Source organism: Neoarius graeffei, chromosome 12 (genome assembly GCF_027579695.1).
Source record: "Neoarius graeffei isolate fNeoGra1 chromosome 12, fNeoGra1.pri, whole genome shotgun sequence".
In the NCBI taxonomy this organism is placed as follows: Eukaryota; Metazoa; Chordata; class Actinopteri; order Siluriformes; family Ariidae; genus Neoarius; species Neoarius graeffei.
This window is the reverse complement of record NC_083580.1, coordinates 8,628,311-8,649,918: the sequence shown is the minus strand read 5'-3', so window position 1 is coordinate 8,649,918 and position 21,608 is coordinate 8,628,311. Positions and strand designations below refer to the sequence as shown.

The following is a 21,608-nucleotide window of genomic DNA, read 5'->3' as shown; positions in this document are numbered from 1 at the left end:
GTCTCGACGAATCTCATTTACGCCCATTGCTTTGACATAAAGACTGATATATTACAGTGGTGCTTGAAAGTTTGTGAACCCTTCAGAATTTTCTATATATTTCTGTATAAATATGACCTAAAACAACATCAGATTTTCACACAAGTCCTAAAAGTAGATAAAGAGAACCCAGTTAAACAAATGAGACAAAAATATTATACTCGGTCATTTATTTATTGAGGAAAATGATCCAACATTACATATCTGTGAGTGGCAAAAGTATGTAAACCTCTAGGATTAGCAGTAAATCTGAAGGTGAAATCAGAGTCAGGTGTTTTCAATCAATGGGATGATAATCAGGTGTGAGTGGGCACCCTGTTTTATTTAAAGAACAGGGATCTATCAAAGTCTGATCTTCAGAACACATGTTTGTGGAAGTGTATCATGGCACAAACAAAGGAGATTTCTGAGGACCTCAGAAAAAGCGTTGTTGATGCTCATCAGGCTGGAAAAGGTCACAAAACCATCTCTAAAGAGTTTGGACTCCACCAATCCACAGTCAGACAGATTGTGTGCAAATGGAGGAAATTCAAGACCATTGTTACCCTCCCCAGGAGTGGTCGACCAACAAAGATCACTCCAAGAGCAAGGCGTGTATTAGTCGGCGAGGTCACAAAGGACCCCAGGGTAACTTCTAAGCAACTGAAGGCCTCTCTCACATTGGCTAATGTTAATGTCCACCATCAGGAGAACACTGAACAACAATGATGTGCATGGCAGGGTTGCAAGGAGAAAGCCACTGCTCTCCAAAAAGAACATTGCTGCTCGTCTGCAGTTTGCTAAAGATCATGTGGACAAGCCAGAAGGCTATTGGAAAAATGTTTTGTGGATGGATGAGACCAAAATAGAACTTTTTGGTTTAAATGAGAAGCGTTATGTTTGGAGAAAGGAAAACACTGCATTCCAGCACAAGAACCTTATCCCATCTGTGAAACATGGTGGTGGTAGTATCATGGTTTGGGCCTGTTTTGCTGCATCTGGGCCAGGACGGCTTGCCGTCATTGATGGAACAATGAGTTCTGAATTATACCAGTGAATTCTAAAGGAAAATATCAGAACGTGTGCATGAACTGAATCTCAAGAGAACGTGGGTCATGCAGCAAGACAACGACCCTAAGCACACGTTGTTCTACCAAAGAATGGTTAAAGAAGAATAAAGTTAATGTTTTGGAATGGCCAAGTCAAAGTCCTGACCTTAATCCAATCAAAATGTTGTGGAAGGACCTGCAGCGAGCAGTTCATGTGAGGAAACCCACCAACATCCCAGAGTTGAAGCTGTTCTGTACAGAGGAATGGGCTAAAATTCCTCCAAGCCGGTGTGCAGGACTGATCAACAGTTACCACAAATGTTTAGCTGCAGTTATTGCTGCACAAGGGGGTCACACCAGATACTGAAAGAAAAGGTTGACATACTTTTGCCACTCACAGATATGTAATATTGAATCATTTTCCTCAATAAATAAACGACCAAGTACAACCCCGATTCCAAAAAAGTTGGGACAAAGTACAAATTGTAAATAAAAATGGAATGCAATAATTTATAAATCTCAAAAACTGATATTGTATTCACAATAGAACATAGACAACATATCAAATTTTGAAAGTGAGACATTTTGAAATTTCATGCCAAATATTGGCTCATTTGAAATTTCATGACAGCAACACATCTCAAAAAAGTTGGGACAGGGGCAATAAGAGGCTGGAAAAGTTAAAGGTACAAAAAAGGAACAGCTGGAGGACCAAACTGCAACTCATTAGGTCAATTGGCAATAGGTCATTAACATGACTGGGTATAAAAAGAGCATCTTGGAGTGGCAGCGACTCTCAGAAGTAAAGATGGGAAGAGGATCACCAATCCCCCTAATTCTGCGCCGACAAATAGTGGAGCAATATCAGAAAGGAGTTCGACAGTGTAAAATTGCAAAGAGTTTGAACATATCATCATCGACAGTGCATAATATTATCAAAAGATTCAGAGAATCTGGAAGAATCTCTGTGCGTAAGGGTCAAGGCCGGAAAACCATACTGGGTGCCCGTGATCTTCGGGCCCTTAGACGGCACTGCATCACATACAGGCATGCTTCTGTATTGGAAATCACAAAATGGGCTCAGGAATATTTCCAGAGAACATTATCTGTGGACACAATTCACCGTGCCATCCGCCGTTGCCAGCTAAAACTCTATAGTTCAAAGAAGAAGCCGTATCTAAACATGATCCAGAAGCGCAGACGTCTTCTCTGGGCCAAGGCTCATTTAAAATGGACTGTGGCAAAGTGGAAAACTGTTCTGTGGTCAGACAAATCAAAATTTGAACTTCTTTATGAAAATCAGGGACGCCGTGTCATTCGGACTAAAGAGGAGAAGGACAACCCAAGTTGTTATCAGCGCTCAGTTCAGAAGCCTGCATCTCTGATGGTATGGAGTTGCATTAGTGCATGTGGCATGGGCAGCTTATACATCTGGAAAGACACCATCAGTGCTGAAAGGTATATCCAGGTTCTAGAGCAACATATGCTCCCATCCAGACGACGTCTCTTTCAGGGAAGACCTTGCATTTTCCAACATGACAACGCCAAACCACATACTGCATCAATTACAGCATCATGGCTGCATAGAAGAAGGGTCCGGGTACTGAACTGGCCAGCCTGCAGTCCAGATCTTTCACCCATAGAAAACATTTGGCGCATCATAAAACGGAAGATACGACAAAAAAGACCTAAGACAGTTGAGCAACTAGAATCCTACATTAGACAAGAATGGGTTAACATTCCTATCCCTAAACTTGAGCAACTTGTCTCCTCAGTCCCCAGACGTTTACAGACTGTTGTAAAGAGAAAAGGGGATTTACAAATTGTAAATAAAAACGGAATGCAATGATGTGGAAGTTTCAAAATTCCATATCATTGCATTCCGTTTTTATTTACAATTTGTACTTTGTCCCAACTTTTTTGGAATCGGGGTTGTATAATATTTTTGTCTCATTTGTTTAACTGGGTTCTCTTGATCTACTTTTAGGACTTGCACTCTTGTATTGAATAAAACGAGAAATAGAATTTTGATGATTAAAAAAAAATTGCCTTCAGTTCTCCTTTAAAAGACGTTATTGCGGTCTGTTTTGTTTTGTTCCCCCCTCTCCGGTCATTCTGAGATCCTGAGTCATATCGTGTATTTGGTGTGTGTGTTCTCACCTCAGGAGCATCTTACAGGCTCTGCAGTTGGTGTTCTTTTCAAACGTGTGCATCTGGAAGTCGTGCTGGTTGGCCGTGGCTCTCTCTGGCTTGATGTTGGAGCTATATTTATTAAAAATAATAATAATAATTTCCCCATAAGAAATTTTAGCATGTTTTCGGAAAAAAAAAAAAAAGATACCCAAGTGACATTTTACTGCATGCACAATACACACATGGCCATCTCAAACTGTTCCATCCACTTCCTTTTGGTGTCCTCGGTCTTACAGAAGAACTGGAAGCCTTGCTTGCCTTTCAGGTGGATCAGGTAGAAGCCATACGACCACTGTACAGGGCACCAACAGCGGCGTTAAACATATGACGGATATTATACGAGCCATGGAAAAAAAATAATAATAAAACCACCAGAAATAAATGTGCCCCAATTAGTTGTAAATGAATGTTATGACTGTCTGACAACATATGGAGGCTCATGTGGAGCTCTCGAGATAACGGGACACAAATCATACTTTCAGAGACAAGGCAGGCAATCACAGCTGCTGATCCATACATAAATCAGAGGTTTGATTCAGCTTACCATCTTTCCACTGGCCTGGTAGGCATGCAAGGAGAAACGAGAGAGAGAACAGACAGACACCCAGTTACACATGCAATCTTTGACACATGCAGAGTTGCTGAATGTTAGATTCCAAGAAATAAAAGGCATTTTCGACAAATCACTGTTCTCCCAAGCACCATGCTGTCCGATTAAGAACAGGATTACACGAGCACAATCTGCATACAGCGCTATAGAGAACCGTAACTTCAGAAAATCTCCCCAGCACCTCACGTGTTAGAAGATGCAACCCTTTTCAACACTCAAATGTCAATGCAGATATAAATCGCACAACATCTACGTCATTCCTTTTAACGCAACACTAACTAGGAATAAATAGGGAGATATGGAGTGTACCTCTACCTTTTTCATGTCTCTGTTATTTGTCGGGTCGTCTGACATTTTGTAATACTGGAGCTCGATGATTTCTTTCAGCTCGTAGTTGTAGCCTTTTCTCTTGCACACAATTACCACTTTATCGAACAGGAAGATGTACCTGGGAACATCAGGAACGAAGGCAAATCACAGCTTCGGTAGAAGATTTCAGAAACTGATTTGAATCTGTAACGTTATCTGTGTGTATATGGCCTGTGCTATAATCGCGGGTACATTTCAAGCGTCGGCTCTGTTAGTCATCGTCAACTCTGTTGCCGTTAAACCAGGCAATCCACTCGCACAATTGACCTCTCTCACCAGTTTGCGTCTTAATTCCACACGCTGACCTCAAACTCGTGACCACATGGCATGTATAAAAACAATGTTATGGATTTTCATCGTATTATTGTTTAGAGATTCATTCCGATATCACAAGAACAGATTTGACGAATAATTAATCTACTGTTGGCGTAAAATTTTGTTCAAATTCATGACAGAAGAAACACAACATGCCTTTCTGAAGTTTCCCGCCGGAGGAAGCGATACCTCTCACGGTGCGGGTGTCATGCGCATTATTAAAAGTCTTTGTGGGTTTTAAAACAGAGTTGACAAGAGCATTGGGACGGATTTAAAAAAAACAAAAAACAAAAACATATTTTAAAAATCACTGAAATTTCACATAATATAGAAAATAGACTTTCTATGCAATTGATTTTATAACAGCGAATAGAAGAAGCCCCATAAAACAGACTGTTAGACTGAATCACTTCATGTTTATTCGAGTTGAACGCATGAATCAGGAGTCGAAGACGGCCAATAACGTGCGGGACGGGTGGGAGTCGTTTCAGTTTGTCAAAATTTGTATTATTGTTCAAAACTGATTCAATAAAGATTCCTTTTGTGGGAAATAACAAAAAGTTTATCTCAGAGACGCGAAATGTACCCCGAATTCTAGAATAACCCATATATATATATATATATATATATATATATATATATATATATATATATACACACACACACACACACTACCGTTCAAAAGTTTGGGGTCACCCAGACAATTTTGTGTTTTCCATGAAAAGTCACACTTTTATTTCTCACCATAAGTTGTAAAATGAATAGAAAATATAGTCAAGACATTTTTCTGGCCATTTTGAGCATTTAATCGACCCCACAAATGTGACGCTCCAGAAACTCAATCTGCTCAAAGGAAGGTCAGTTTTATAGCTTCTCTAAAGAGCTCAACTGTTTTCACATACATGTCAACCTATACGGAATGTCCATATTTTATACGGATTTGATTCAATAAACGTAGTATACGGGCGTATAAATAAAGTTATACGGATTCTTAAAAAAAAAACTTCAATATTTATTTAGAGCTATAATCAATTCCCACGATGATAAAAGAGCGCATAACATTTACAAACGTACTGTACACCACAGACAGCCAGTAAAGAGTCTTATGAAATCGCGCGTTATCTTGTGATAGCGAGACTTCGTTCCACTTTTGATCATGCGCACACCGCATTGCGAGAATCCCGCCAACCGTGAAGTCATAGACATATAAACATAGACGCCGCCTTCTGCGTAGAATCATACGTCATCCTCGCCGCCATATTGGATGTGGCAAAATGGAGATTCTTCACCCGTCTCTGGTATAGCGTCTAGACAGTAGCCGAGAATAAAGATGCTTCATTCATGTGCTGCGTTTAACTGTACCAACAGGTTTACCGTCCAAACGAGATCACATGGGATTACCTTTCACAGGTGAGACTGGAAAAATACTTTTCATTGTATTTGGTCATTATAACGTCATTTTACGAACAGATTTTTCTGACTTTGTGGCTAATATGAAGTCTCGTGCATAATAGCCGCTCGGTGAAACCTGTCTCCAAACAACGAAGTATTTCCTTCGTAACTACGCTGATAACACTTTGTGTTTTTGTCGAACATTGGAGCTTTGTATTCATTCTGAAGGTTTATTGTTATTAATATTGAATAAAAAGTAACTGGGATATATTATTGTTAATTATCATTCAAATTCTAGGTAAATTATTTTAATTTGCATCTTATACGGATTTTATAAGGGAAATACGGATTTTGGAGGTTGGTTATACAGGTTTGATTGACCAAAGGTTGACACGTATGTTTTCAGCTGTGCTAACATGATTGTACAAGGGTTTTCTAATCATCCATTAGCCTTCTGAGGCAATGAGCAAACACATTGTACCATTAGAACACTGGAGTGAGAGTTGCTGGAAATGGGCCTCTATACACCTATGGAGATATTGCACCAAAAACCAGACATTTGCAGCTAGAATAGTCATTTACCACATTAGCAATGTATAGAGTGGATTTCTGATTAGTTTAAAGTGATCTTCATTGAAAAGAACAGTGCTTTTCTTTCAAAAATAAGGACATTTCAAAGTGACCCCAAACTTTTGAACGGTAGTGTATATTACACATACACACATCTACACTTCAAAAGGACTGGGTGAATATCGCCAGGGGACAAGGCAAGGTGGAGAGCAACCTGAAATTGAGGCTGCAACCTCTTTGAATTGGTTAAGAAAACTGCCAATGAAGACAAATATATATGGAGGAAAGCTGCTGTTGGTCAGAGCCCTCCCACACAAGGTTTTCCATGTCCACTTTGTAATAGAGCGTGCAGGTCCAGTACTGGTCTGTATAGCCACCAGAAAGTGTTTCGCCAACAACAGTCTTCCTACTGATCCTTGGACCCGAAATATCGGCCATCATCGCCGTCATCATAATAATTTTGTATTTTAAGTGTTTATTGATGGAAGTGAACATCTTCCCTTAGACTTCAATTGTACGCAAGTTTGGAGTAAATGGGTTGGGGTTTTGATATCCATCTATACATCCATCCATTATCTGTAACCGCTTATCCTGTGCAGGGTTGCAGGCAAGCTGGAGCCTATCCCAGCTGACTATGGGCGAGAGGCGGGGTACACCCTATACAAGTCGCCAGGTCATCACAGAGCTGACACGCAGATACAAACAACCATTCACACTCCTGGTCAATTTAGAGCCATCAATTAGCCTAACCTACATGTCTTTGGACTGGAGGGGAAACCGGAGCACCCGGAGGAAACCCACAGAGACACGGGGAGAATATGCAAACTCCACACATGCCCCTTTTCCACCAAAGCAGTTCCAGGGCTGGTTCGGGTCCAGTGCTTAGTTTGGAACCGGGTTTTCTGTTTCCACTGACAAAGAACTGGCTCTGGGGCCAGAAAAACCGGTTCCAGGCTAGCACCAACTCTCTGCTGGGCCAGAGGAAAGAACCGCTTACGTCAGCGGGGGGGCGGAGTTGTTAAGACCAACAACAATAACAAGACCGCGAAAGATCGCCATTTTTAAGCGACAAGAAGCAGCAGCTGTACAAACGCGAAGTCATCCATTATTATTATTATTGTTGTTGCCGCTGCTGCTTTTTCCGTGTTGTTTTTGCTTTGATATTCGCGCCAAGGTTTATGCAAACGTAGCGCCGTAACTGACGTATACAGCGACGTAATGACGTTTACATCGACGTAACGACGTGGCTCCGCTTAGCACCGCGAGTTATGGAAAAGCAAACTGGTTCTCAGCTGGCTCGCAAGTTGAATGAGTTGTGAACCAGCACTGGCCCCGAACCAGCCCTGGAGCTGATTTGGTGGAAAAGGGGTAACAGAAAGGCCTCCGTCGGCCGCTGGGCTCGAACCCAGAACCTTCTTGCTGTGAGGCGACAGTGCTAACTACTACACCACCAGGCCGCCTGGGTTTTTGATATTCTTTCATCAAAGCTCCCAGTATCATCATTTACAGATGCTCAAGTCCAGAAAAAGTCTTTAAACCTGTGTGCGTTAAAACCTTACCTGTCCTGTTTGGTCCGGTTAACTATAGAGCACACTTTGAGTTCTCCATCTATCTTTGGCCGCCCGTATTCCTCCAGTTTCACCTGCTGCAGAAGACAAACACAGATTTCCTGCTTTGTTTTTTCCTTGCTATCTAGACAAGCTCAGAATATCCGACAAAGCAGTTCAGCGTGTGACCGTTTGGGGATTAAATCACGTCAGATACATCTGTATAATGCTACGTTCACATTGCAAGGCTTAATGCTCAATTCCGATTTTTTTGTGAAATCCGATTTTTTTGTGAGGTCGTTCACATTAACAAATATATGCGACTTGTATGTGATCCTCAGTATGAACGAAAAGCGACCTAAAAGTGTTCCGCATACGCATTGCAGGATACGACGACGTCACACGCAGTGAGCATGGCCAGTGTTTACGGAAGTAACCTAAAGTTTCCTGTGTATGACAGTAGCCAGCATGGAGTACCTGGCGATGATGCAGTTGTTGTTGCGACGGAGCCAGAACATGCACAATAGCCTGATGTTAAGGAGGAGGTTGAGAAGGAAGAGGGCAAGGGTTTTGGCTCAGGCGTTCTGCGGGGTAGTGACTGCAACCTCCGTTCAAAGGAACATCAAAGCCATGTTGTTGTAACTTTTTTTGAGAGACCCGCCGCCTACTTCAGCGCAGAATAGTGACGTTTGTGGCTTGTTGATGACGTGTAAGTCGGATGAATGCGACCTGGCGGTTCAGACTGAAGTCGCATATGAAAAGATCGGATAGGAATCGGAATTAGGACCACATATCCAAACGGCCTGGGTCGGATTTGAAAAAATCGGATCCGTGTCGTTCATATTGTCAATAAAAGATCGGATACAGGTCACATATGGGCGAAAAATCGGATTTGAGTCACTTCAGCCTGCAGTGTGAACGTAGTGTAAGAGACACGTAAATTACGCTGGGTGGACAATTCAAACGGAACATACAGTATTCCATGGTTGAACTGTGAAACCTTTTATTTAAAAGGTTATAACTAAAGTACACACGGCCTCACTAACAGTGAAGCGCATGCCAATACACACACGAGGCTTCTTTGTTATAAGGCAAGCTGTCATTATTTCCCTCCAACAGAATGATAAATGAATGCGCTCTCTGGTCTTCCTTTTTTTTTTGGAGCCACAGGCACATATGTAAATAAAGTGCTCACCTCCAAACTAAACACTTCCTCCCACATGCTGGAACAGAGGATACAGTGATTTTAACATGGAAATAAAGTATGTCCTCTCAGCACTCGTACTCCGGAAGTGTAAATGATTTATAAAAGCAAACAGTCGCAGCAGCAGCAGCAGGTACGAACTGAACAGCATGATGAAGTGATCACCGATGACCAAGCAGAACGTTCCAGACAATCCGAGAGGTATATAACGGAAATGTACTTTTATATACACAATAAATATACGAGTCTATGATTCTCAACGGCCAAAAACAACATGACACGGACGAAAGAAAATAGGAATTCCTCCTCGAGTCATCTTTTCTCGTAGTGTAACGCTTTAACGGATCTTACTGTTGCTTGCAATATCGTGCTGTTGATTAATTTTCTCGAACATCTCAGGCTACGTTCACACTGCAGGCTGAAGTGACTCAAATCCGATTTTTTCGCCCATATGTGACCTGTATCCAAGCTTTTATTGACAATATGAACGACACAGGTCCGATTTTTTCAAATCCGACCCAGCCCAGACCATTTGGATATGTGGTCCTAATTCCGATCTTTTCATATGCGACTTCAGTCTGAACCGCCAGGTCGCATTCATCCGACTTACACGTCATCAACAAGCCACAAACGTCACTGTTCTGCGCTGAAGTAGGCAGCGGGTCTCTCAAAAAAAGTTACAACAACAAAACCCTTGCCCTCTTCCTTCTCAACCTCATCCTTAACATCAGGCTATTGTGCATGTTCTGGCTCCGTCGCAACAACAACCGCATCATCGCCAGGTACTCCATGCTGGCTACTGTCATACACAGGAAACTTTAGGTTACTTCCGTAAACACTGGCCATGCTCACTGCGTGTGACGTCGTCGTATCCTGCAATGCGCACGCGGAACACTTTCAGGTCGCTTTTCGTTCATACTGAGGATCACATACAAGTCGCATATATTTGTTAATGTGAACGACCTCACAAAAAAATCGGATTTCACAAAAAAATCGGAATTGAGCATTAAGCCTTGCAGTGTGAACGTAGTGTCAGACACTCACTCTGCTGAAAGGTAGCCCGTAGGTTTATAGTAATTCGCTCTTCTGTTATCATTTCTATAGCAACAGTTTACACAGGGATCCTCCTCAACAATATGTGTAGTCACTGATCGTAAACGAAGGAGTCTCCAGTGTGAGCGATTCGTAACAGGTGACAGAATGACTGTCTAATGTTGTTATAACATAAATAACATGTTTCAGGGACGTTCCACAGCATTAAACGTAACTGTAAATGGATAAAAAATAAACATCAACCTTGCTACTGATTATTTTCCTATAACGGCACACTCTTAAGGGTTTTATTCCTTTTACTTAAACAATCCCTACGTACAAAGGTTTTTTTGTTCCTTTAAATGGAGGATTTGTAAATAGTTTTCTGTAAACTAGATGATTTTTGGTGAGGGTTTGACGTTCGTCACTTTTAATCAAAAATAAAGGCTAATTAACAGTTATTCCACGTAATCAAGTCGTACATGAGCTGATAGCCGATGAGGCGCATAGCACCGAGTTGGCTATAATCCACGTACGACGAGATTGAGTGGAATAAATGTTTTATGCTATCTACATTCACTGGATTTTCAGAAACAGAGCAATTTTGTTGTATTTTTTGCAAATTCGATAAATAAAAACTTGATACAAAACATTCGACAAAATAATTTCTGCTTAGAATGTAAACAAACGGGTGAAATGACCGTAGCAATCTGCGAAAAATGCTATAATAATAATTTTTTTTTAAAAAAGATACGTTCTGACCATAAAATACTTTTATTCCATGTTTTGTTGCTTTTTTTTTTGTTATCGAGAAGAGTTTTTATTTATTTCGTCCTCGGTTGGTTCAGCAACACGCTCCGCCATTTTGTTTTTCCTCTACTCATAGTATATGAGCTGATATCCTAGTAGTAGAGTAGCCAATCAATCAAAGCATGTGATTGCTCATATCCAGTGAATGTGGATAGAATAAAAATATATTCTTTGTAATTAATTGATCAATCAACCAAAATAATTGTAATGGTTTTCATTACATTACATTACAGGCATTTAGCGGACGCTCTTATCCAGAGTGACGTACAGTACAACACACCCAGAGCAGTTAAGGCCTCTGCATGCTCTTGCGACAAGGCTTTCGCAGATAGCTTTTCGTAGACAGTTGTAATTTATCGTTGAGCGGGGAGTAATAGGCGTGCGCGATGTTATTCACCGCCACAACGCAAGGGGGCGCGAAGTCGCTAGGAGTAGTTGGTGGATGTGGTTAGTGGAGTGTTTATCCTCCGGTTACTTATAATGACTAGAACTTTTTTTTTTTTTGTAATGACTAGAACTGGAGTCGTATAGATGTGCGTACTTCCTCAATCAACCGCTCTTCGTGCTGCTCCATCTTCGCTCGTGTTTTTAAAAATGCCGGTCGTGAAAACAAACCAAACCGGGAAAGTAGGGAAGCGGAAGTGCGTGTACAGCGGATGTAGATTGGACCAATCAGAGCCCTCTTGTCTGCGACGCTGTCTGCGAGGCTTCTGCGGTGGTCACAATTTTTGGGAGGTGCGCGCAGAGCGTCTGCGAAGGTGGGGGGGCTACGCAGACACTGTCTGCGACGCTATCTGCGAGGACTGGGTTGTCAGCATAAATTGGCCTTTAGGGGTTCGGTGTCTTGCTCAAGGGCACTTCGACCATTCCTGCTGGTCCAGGGAACTGAACCGGTGACCTTTTGTTCCCAAAGCTGCTTGTCTAAACTTTAGGCCATGGCTTCCTACATTTTCACAATAAATATAGACCTAGTCTAAACTGTTATACTTTCCAATATGGTTATACAGTAGATGTCGGATAGCTTTAAATGGCGTTCTAGATTCAACAAGAAGATATAGGGGTAAATACATTTCCACAGACTTAACAAGGTAAATATTTGATACTTCTAAAGCCTAGGTCACAACCGGACGTACGATTTTTTGGCCGTGCGATTTTTGGCGTTTCCCCAAATCGCTGCATTTTTTTTGTTCGTGGAGAAAGACGTACGTTGGCCGTAAGTTTGTCTTGCAACCTGAAAAAACGTAAGCGCCTGTAGAGTTTGTTTGACATGACAAAGAACCTCTGCGGCCGGTCTGCGGCCAGTCTACGGCTCGAAAATCAGCACGTCACATGCGCGCCCTCCGTGCGTTTCTTGCACGTAGACCGGCCGTAGGAGCACGTACGGCCGGTTGTGACCGAGGCTTAAGGTTGTGACACGCTGCTGATGTGTGTCTCAATGGCGGAAACTTATGGACGTTTGTTTTACAGTTAACGTGAAGTGGAATTTCAGCGTAATAGCAATCGATCGCATTCTGTAGTATCTCAACGCTTCGTGATTTCCCAACACATTTGAAGGAAATGTTGATGTAATGTTTCATTTCCAGTCACTATCCCTTTATCCTGTGAATGAAAAGACTTCATAGTGGAGTGATTTGATGCAGCTGCCTAGCAACAATGTTCAATGCTCATGTGTTCTCAATTTCTACATGAATGCACTAACAGTATCAGAACTGGGTGAAATCTTTATTTCTAAACCCACGGACTCTTACCAGATTTTCTATTGAACACTGAAACTCTCCGATTTTCTTCAAAGTCTCATTGTCCCGTTTCACCTCATTGATGTACATGGCCAGGTCCTGCAAAGGTACAGAGAAGCACTCAGGCATCACATCAGTCGGACATTTATTTTCTCCAAAGGCTCTGTATCTTAATTCATTGTGTAATAGTTCAACGCGTGTTCAGATCGCGCTCCATTACAGCGTGCGGTCAGTGTGGAGCCAAACGCCCTGTGGTGAGTGACAGAGTGCTTGGACCGGTGTGAAGGATGATGTGTGGAGATGTCGGTAGATGTTCCTACCTGCATGGCTTCCAGGGCCTCCTTCAGCTGCTGTCTCTCCGGCCGATCCATCGAGTGACTCACTAACTCCTGTAGGGCAGAGAACACACGCATGAGTCACCTGAGCTTTGGGACTTCTATTTATCATACAGTCACATTGTCATGAACCAGTGTTGTCTGAGAAAAGTGTCAGAACTGAAAGGGCAGTGAAAGGACAGTGTGTCTCTAGAGGTTTTACACAAGTCAGTTCATGGACACGGATATAAACAGAGTAAATGTTTTAATATAAACTATATACTGAAACTAAACTTTAACATCAAGTTACTGTTTTGCTTACGAAGTCATCAACCAAGTCTTACTCATAGATTTCAGGGAAATAATATTAATTATTTAACCCTCTGGGGTCTGAGGGTATTTTCTGGCACCTCTAATGACTTGGGCATGCTCTGATCTTGTTCTTAATTTCAACAAATCTAAGCAGCATTTTCAAAGTCATATGAGTTTTTTTGGTATTCAGCACAAGTTCAGCGACAATAATATCTATGTAGTACGGTATGTATGCCATGATCTCATCTCATCTCATTATCTCTAGCCGCTTTATCCTGTTCTACAGGGTTGCAGGCAAGCTGGAGCCTATCCCAGCTGACTACGGGCGAAAGGCGGGGTACACCCTGGACAAGTCGCCAGGTCATCACAAGGCTGACACATAGACACAGACAACCATTCACACTCAATTTAGAGTCACCAGTTAACCTAACCTGCATGTCTTTGGACTGTGGGGGAAACCGGAGCACCCGGAGGAAACCCACGCGGACACGGGGAGAACATGCAAACTCCACACAGAAAGGCCCTCGCCGGCCACGGGGCTCGAACCCGGACCTTCTTGCTGTGAGGCGACAGTGCTAACCACTACACCACCGTGCCGCCCTATGCCATGATTGTACTTAAAAAAAAACATAAATGAAGATGTTGTTCAAAAAGCGGTTTTAGAACTGTTTTGGAACGTGTGAAAAAAACATGACCTTACCCATTGTAACAAACTGTTTTGATCACTTGAGGTGATTCTGTTCAGTCTTAGGAATGGATCAAGCACAAAAACTTAAATCTGCTCCACTGATTTGGACAATTAACTGGCCATCAAATAATGTACCGTATGTCCTGCTATTTTGGGATAAAGGGTTGGCAGTGGGAAGGGTATTCAATGAGAAGAATAAAAATTTCCATTCCATTCAATGAGAAGAGTGAAAACCCCTCCCACTGCCAACTCTTAATCCCATCAGGTCAAGTCCCAATGGGTAAGGTCATGTTTTTTCACACATTCCAACACAGTTCTAAAACTGCTTTTTACAACAGCTTCATTTATCTGGTATTTGACTTTATTTTGGTATTCGACTCTTTTCAGTGTGTCTTGAAATTAACTCTTGTACTATTTTACTCCGTTCAGAGCCATAACCAACTCTATTAGTCTGTTACACAATTACTCTGTAATTTTGCTCCCACTCCAACTCCAAATTTTACTCTCTACACTCAAAATCCTGCAAAATTAACTATTTTTGAGGAAAATACTTTGAACTCTGGGAAGATTGCTCAGTCATTTTTCCTGTGTATGCGCTACAGCGCACGCATATTAACCGATCTGTTCATCAGAAATAGAAGAAATATTTACACTTACTCAAGTTGATCTTTGGCTGGACCGAGTCAAAGAAAAAAAAAAAAAAAAAAGGCACCGCTCATCATCAGTGTCGCAGTTCTCAAGATTGAACTGAATCGCTGTCCTAAATCATCCAAAGTGCATAAAATCCGCGTGCCATCTAGTAACAAGTTTTACCTCCAAATAGCCTAAACTATGTCTGACAGATTTTATCCTGTTTACGGTGGGCGTTCCCACCGCGAAAGAGAAACCAATCGAAAGTGAAAGAGTGAAAGTAATTATCATGCCATTCACATGTTAATAGTCTTTTATGAATGTCTAATTGCACGCTCAGTGTTCCGACTCTGGTGTGACTGAGTAAGGTGACAAAATTTATGTTTCATCTAATTTAGGTAATTTAAAAACTATATTATTATTTGGCAGTGGGAACATACTGTATATAGTATAAAGTTTCTGTCAATATGTTTATCATGCTTGTACGATGAAGAAGATATTTACCTAAATACATGACCTACTCATTCTAAACCTGTCGAGCTTCGCCGGCGAAGCTCTCGACCCCAGAGGGTTAACAGAGGGCAACCGTCAGGGCCCTCAGAGAAATCTTGTCGTATATGGCTTATAGCCAACTTGCCGTTACGCACCTCGTTGGCCATCAGCTCACGTACGACTCGATTTTGTGGAATAACTTAACTATTCAAGATGAAAAATTTAATTCTGGAATAAAATTCATATTCCAAACTTTGTGATTTTCATTGTTGAAGAAATCACACAATCTTCACTTTCTGTAGTTTAGACATTCAAATCTAAGTGCATTTCTACTGATACTATTCACTTTAGCATAAATTATTAACTCGTTAATATCCACATGCTTTTGTATGATCAATCATTGACATAAACAACATTTGAATATCCCCAAATTACGTGTATGATGTTCCACTGACCTTGAGCAGTAGGTGGTATTTGAGGACCCTCTGCATAGGAACTACCAGCAGATCCTGCAGCTTGAACTTTCCCTCCTGTACCTTCATGGTGCACTCCTGAGAAACGCCATCAACAGTTTAACAGCTCATTCCCTCGTTCACACTCATGCTGTGAAAACTCTTTGCTATAAACTATAACTCTTAGATTTGATCTTTTTCATCAGCTATACTTGTGCTCATCGTTATCTTCTGGAACCGTGAGTGAGAAAGTAGGTACTGCAAGTATAATACTACGAGATCTATATCTTTACAAATAAGCTGTGATATAATCTTTGTAATCTTCTACACTCCTCCGCTCTTGAGATTTCGCCCTGGGTGAAGAGCTCATCATGGCGGGATAAATAGCAGCGCTTGGGTACTTTTCCAGGATAAGATTCTGATTCGAATCCACTAGAACTGACTCTTTACAGCAGCGTAAACATCTGCTCAATTACCAAACCCTCTATCTGTATTTGTTAACTACTGTATACACATACATCAGCAGTTTCATTTCCTCTACACGAGCCACCTGTAATGCTGCCCAGACCTAATGGCCACCTCATATCCTCTGATCCGGCCTTTATCTCGGGATGCATCTATGAAACACTCCGCAGTAATCTAGTCCGTGTTTCCTGAATGAAGGAAACTAGTTAGCAGCACTAAAAGGGAGTGGTGTCGTGTTGTGTGGAGGCTCAGGATCGTACGGTCCAGCACCTTAGATTAACGTCATAAACCTTATAACCCTTTAGACAACAATTTCTTTCAGTGACCGAATCATTAAAGCTAGGTGGCCTTTCGATTTCACAAAATCGGTGAAATTTAGTTCTGTCTGAAATGTGGTCATTGTGATGTATGTTTATTTCTCTAATATCTTACAAAATATCAGGCCATTCTGTTCTGTGGCTGGGAAGTTATTTAATTTGAGGGGATTAAAACAAATAATGCTTCGTGTAGTCAAGCAGACAGAAGAAGTCCGTGTGTGTGTGCGCGTTTTACGGCAGCTGGCATCCAGTGTCGCATTACTGCCATCTACAGGTTTACCTTTGAGCGTGCACTGACAGTTCCATCATTCTGTCGCTAAACGAACAGCTGATCACACCGAGGTGCTCGCTGAGCGCCGATATTTATTAATTTGGTCCTGCGTTTCCTTTCCTTCATATATAACATAACGCCTTTTCTTCTCGCTTTCTTTCCGTTACTGTAGTCGGTCTTTCACCTTTCATTCGCACACTCGCGTCCTCCATTTTTCTCTCCGGTTTCAAATTTGTATCCCACAATGCCTTGCGCGAACGGGGAAAGCCCACTACGTGATGTGATGCATGACGTCGTATCTTGTATTGGGTCATGGTGAAGCAGGAAAAAATAGCGGAGAATTTAGGGCCACGTGGAGATAAATTCATTAATGGTTCTATTTAAAAAAATAAAATAAAATTGAAAGTCTGTGATTCAAATTCAGTAGCTTTCGGTCCACTAAACAAAAATAACTGGGTGTCGGGGAAAATTCTTCTTATGACCTACCGTACAGTTGAAAAATCTGAAAGGCAGTCTAGCTTTAACCTCCTAAGGCCCAAGCTGTTTTTTTACATGCATTTTTTATTTCTCTTTGCTATTTGGGCTTATTAGAACCTGATTAGAATAAAAACTAAGCATCATCTTTTGATAAGATGTACTTTTAGAGAAAAAGTATGTCCACATATGTGGATTCTTGTTCCGAATTTCCATAAAAGTGCTGTCCACGCATGTGACCGCTAAGCCCTAGGAGGTTAAATCAAGAAATGTAAGTGTGTTTCAGCTGGGTAAAGCGCTTTTAACAAGTCACTGCATTCTGTTTTTAGAGACAACCTTTTGAATACGTAACTGAAACACACTCGTTTTCCAGAACTTTCTCCACTACAAGGCAAGTTCAGAAAAATACAAAAGTGAAGCAGTGTCATGATTCCTTTCCTATATCTAATCAGACGTAGAACGTTTTCCCCAAGATGACGACAGATGTGTACTTGTTTTGGACGCCATCTTTGATTGGAAACCCAAAGTGAACCAGGAGGCAAAATGTCACGTGACTGCAAACAAAGAACTTGGAGGTGCTGCAAAAAGCATCTGGATTCGTTCTTAAAAGTAGACGTGGAGGAGACTGTGTGCAATTTCATTTTCAAATCACATCACGTCCTGAATGACTCCAGATTCGGGCGGTGAGTGAGTATCTCTCATTAGCTACCATGTTTACCTTCATCAGTTAATCCTGAGAATAATGAGGCAAAAAAAAATAAAAAATCAGACAGCACATGAACCTGGATCAGTTCCAGCGATCAGACTCATCACTCTGATGTTATAATAACACGTCTCTGAAGCTGATGAGGACAAGATGACATCAACATGCTGCTTGTGCACTTGATCAGCGCCACTGATTTACGGGTAAGATCTTTGTGTGTCGCCTCGGTGAGCTGATAACGCTAATGAGTTCGATCGGTGTAGAAAGAGGACACGGCAAGGTGAGCGAATTTACCTCTACTTTACACTTCACCTCCTCCCGCGTCGCAATCAGGTCATCCAGCGTCTTCTGAGCGTGCTCCATGTGACTGCAGTACTGACCGTAGATCAGCAACCTGGAAAGGAGTCAGCGTTCGCTGGGATTAAACATTTACGCTTCCTGCTACGATTCAGCACTTATATTCCTGACTGCGTATAATTCAGCATTTATATGTGTGCTGTGTTCGATGAAGCCGCTCATGTGTCCAGTGTTTGTTGACTCTGCATGCTTTAATAAAGCACCAAGGGTAATTTATAACAACTGCATCATAAATAAATGACTAGAACTGCTGGCTTAAATTACTATGACTATATGCGGACACTGTGGAGCGCAAACGAGGATCTCGGCATTATCACAGCACACCATTACAATAATAAGAAACAAATCATCTTTAACTTAATTTCAATTAAAAAAAAAATGACCAAAAAAAAAACCCCACAGCAGAGAACTACGTCTGGCACAGAGTGCTGCCTTTCATAAAATGGCCTTGAAATTGTATTATATATATATATATATATATAAAAAATTGTATTTATTTATTTGCAGTTCCACCTCTGTATCACGGTCTTGTCCAGAACAGCGTTGGTTTGACAGATTGGACGTTCTGCTTTGAAACCTCCTCTGCATCACCTGGCGAGCCATAACTGAGACAAATTCAGATACCACAGCAGCAAATCTGTTCAAATCGAGAGTTTTTTATTGGATCTGGAATCAAATTTCTTCCCTGTTAACCTTCTTTAGCGATGAATAATTCCACTTTCGGTTATTGTGTGTGGAGAAAAGGGCAACTCTTCAGCAGAGAGGCCAAAAATTATGAAATGATTAAGATTGCCTTAAAGTGCCATTCCACCATTGGATGTATTCTTTGGCATAAAATACAATATATTTTGACAACATATATAAATGGTATCACTAGATAGAGAAATCTTTTAGCTTCAAAATGATATATCAAACATAATTTTTCGACAACGACAAGTATATTAATTTTGCGACCAAAGTCACCTACCCTTTTAATTTCCACGCGTGATGTCATCGGCAGGTTCCCCTTCTTGTGTACCACGTGACGTGTGACGTGGCACATATTATCAGCAATGGCGGATAGAACGTGATAAAAATAATACCAATAAATCTAGCTAATACCAATAAATCTAGCTAACTGAAAGATTAACTCAAAGTTTTTCGCAATTTTTTTGGCCCCCATATACGAGGAGAAATGACTCTCTCACTTTGGGGGTTTCCTGGTCTAAAAATAGACCGACACATGGTACACAAGAAGGGGAACCTGCCGATGACATCACGTTTCACTACCGCGCGGAAATTAAAAGGGTAGGTGACTTTGGTCGCAAAATTAATATACTTGTCGTTGTCAAAAAATTATGTTTGATATATCATTTTGAAGCTAAAAGATTTCTCTGTCTAGTCATGTTGTCATAAAATATATTGTATTTTATGCCAAAGAATACATCCAATGGTGGAATGGCACTTTAACTTGTCAGCTCAGTGATATTGCTAAAGTATGGAACCCAAGGCAAAATGGACTGAAAACCAGATTTTAAAATCAATCAGTTATAGCAACATTGCTTCAGAGAAATCCTGAAATCCAGAAATGAAATTTCAGTTTTTTCTGACGTAGTTCCGTTACCAATTTTCTTTCCTCATGAAAGATTCTGCGTTCAGAATTAAACACAGCCCGTTTTTCTCGGCTTTTTTAGGGTCAAAACAAAGATACCCCACATACAGTGTGACATTTTTATTCAATACCATTATCTCGAGTACTGCGACTAAAAAAAAATAATTACCACATTTTGCTGCGAATGCAATTCCGTTACCGAAGAACTACCCAAAACAAAATACACACAGCACAAAATCTGAGTTTGAATCTCGAAAAATACTCGTACAATCACGTGGTAAATCGTACCCCTTTACAGTTATGTTCAACGTTGCGGAACATCTTCGAAACATGTTAGTTCCTGTTATCACTTGTGTTATAGCAGCGATAAACAGTCAGTCCTTCACCATCCTCTCTTTTGTTGTTAATAAGACAACAAAAACAGATTGTTTTGTTACCGAAAACCACAAAGCTCTCCGTTTTGAAGACTTTCCCATATCAGAAAACCTGAAGTTGCAGCTTTACCCAACTCTAACTGGTACAAAGCGCTAGTACTGGAGACTCCTTCCAAAAAATTCAAATTGAACATCTGTTCACAGAAAACTTCAGCATAACTACATTTGTTCTACCCACATTCACGTGCTCTGATTGATTGGCTACTCTACTACTAGGATATCAGCTCATATACCGTGAGTAGAGAAAAACAAAATGGCGCCGCATGTTGCTGAACCAACCGAGGACGAAATAAAAACTCTACTTGAAAACAAAATACAAAAAAAAGCGCAACAAAATACGGAATAAAAGTATTTGATGGTAAGAACGTAGCTTTTTTTTCAATTTTTTCAAGAATTATTATAATTGTAGCATTTTTCACAAATTGCTCCTGTCATTTCGCCGGTTTGTTTACATTCTAAGCGGAAATTATTTTGTCGGACGTTTTGTATAAAGTTTTCATTTATCGAACTTGCAAAAAATAAAAATGCTCTATTTCTCAAAATCCAGTGAATGTGGATAGAATAAGACAGTTATTCCACTCAATCTCGTCATACATGGCTTATAGGCAACTCGGTGCTAGGCGCTAGAGCCCTGAACTCCCGCGGGAGTCCCGCGGGACCCGACGCAAAGCAGTGCGGCGCGGGACAAATTTTGAAAGCTCATTGCGGGCGCGGGCGGGAGGGGGAGTGCACAATGCGGGAGCAGTGATAAGCTGCAGTCCCGCTAACTAAAAACATGTTTAAAATAAAATTTATAAATTATTAATTTATGTCTATCGTATATAATTTGTGCTGGATATTTTATTTGGCATCAATAAAAACATTTTAAGATGCCTAAATTTGCGGATGTGGTCTAATCTTGCGTACGTTTCCGATTCCTTTCCGCTCTTCCGTGTTTGAGATCTCCGATCATGGCAGAAGAGCAGAGCTCCTCTAGTGAAGCTCACAGTGCTTCAGAAGTAAGTGCTGCTTTAAAAAGAGGTACAGTTACCGTTAAAAAGTCAAGAGTATTAGTCCTAAGTATTAAAAAGTATTAAAAAAAGTATTAAAAAGTATTAACTAGTATTAAAAAGGACCGTGTATCGCACAGATTGTTCAATTTAAAGCTAGAAATAGACAGTGTATAATCTGAGGAGCTGGTTGTGGTTGCGCAGCACTTCATATGAGAGGAGAATGAAATTGCGGTTGGAATCATAACGCCACAGACTCGGAAGTGGGAGTGGG

General features: G+C 41.0%; 1 protein-coding gene across 3 annotated transcripts in view; it reads right to left on the bottom strand.

The window, feature by feature from the left end:
- vav2 (vav 2 guanine nucleotide exchange factor) overlaps positions 1–21,608 on the bottom strand; it is a 463,113-nt gene that overhangs the window by 25,497 nt on the left and 416,008 nt on the right. For 2 of the 3 annotated variants that reach the window (XM_060935481.1, XM_060935479.1), the window contains exons 9-17: positions 18,258–18,357; positions 15,737–15,832; positions 13,166–13,234; positions 12,858–12,944; positions 8,076–8,161; positions 4,186–4,318; positions 3,805–3,819; positions 3,443–3,552; positions 3,228–3,329 (exon numbers count right to left, since the gene is read on the bottom strand). In XM_060935481.1, coding sequence (XP_060791464.1) covers positions 3,228–3,329; positions 3,443–3,552; positions 3,805–3,819; positions 4,186–4,318; positions 8,076–8,161; positions 12,858–12,944; positions 13,166–13,234; positions 15,737–15,832; positions 18,258–18,357 — 798 coding nt within the window. The remainder of the gene's footprint in view (positions 1–3,227; positions 3,330–3,442; positions 3,553–3,804; positions 3,820–4,185; positions 4,319–8,075; positions 8,162–12,857; positions 12,945–13,165; positions 13,235–15,736; positions 15,833–18,257; positions 18,358–21,608) is intronic. The other variant, XM_060935480.1, reaches the window with a different exon arrangement.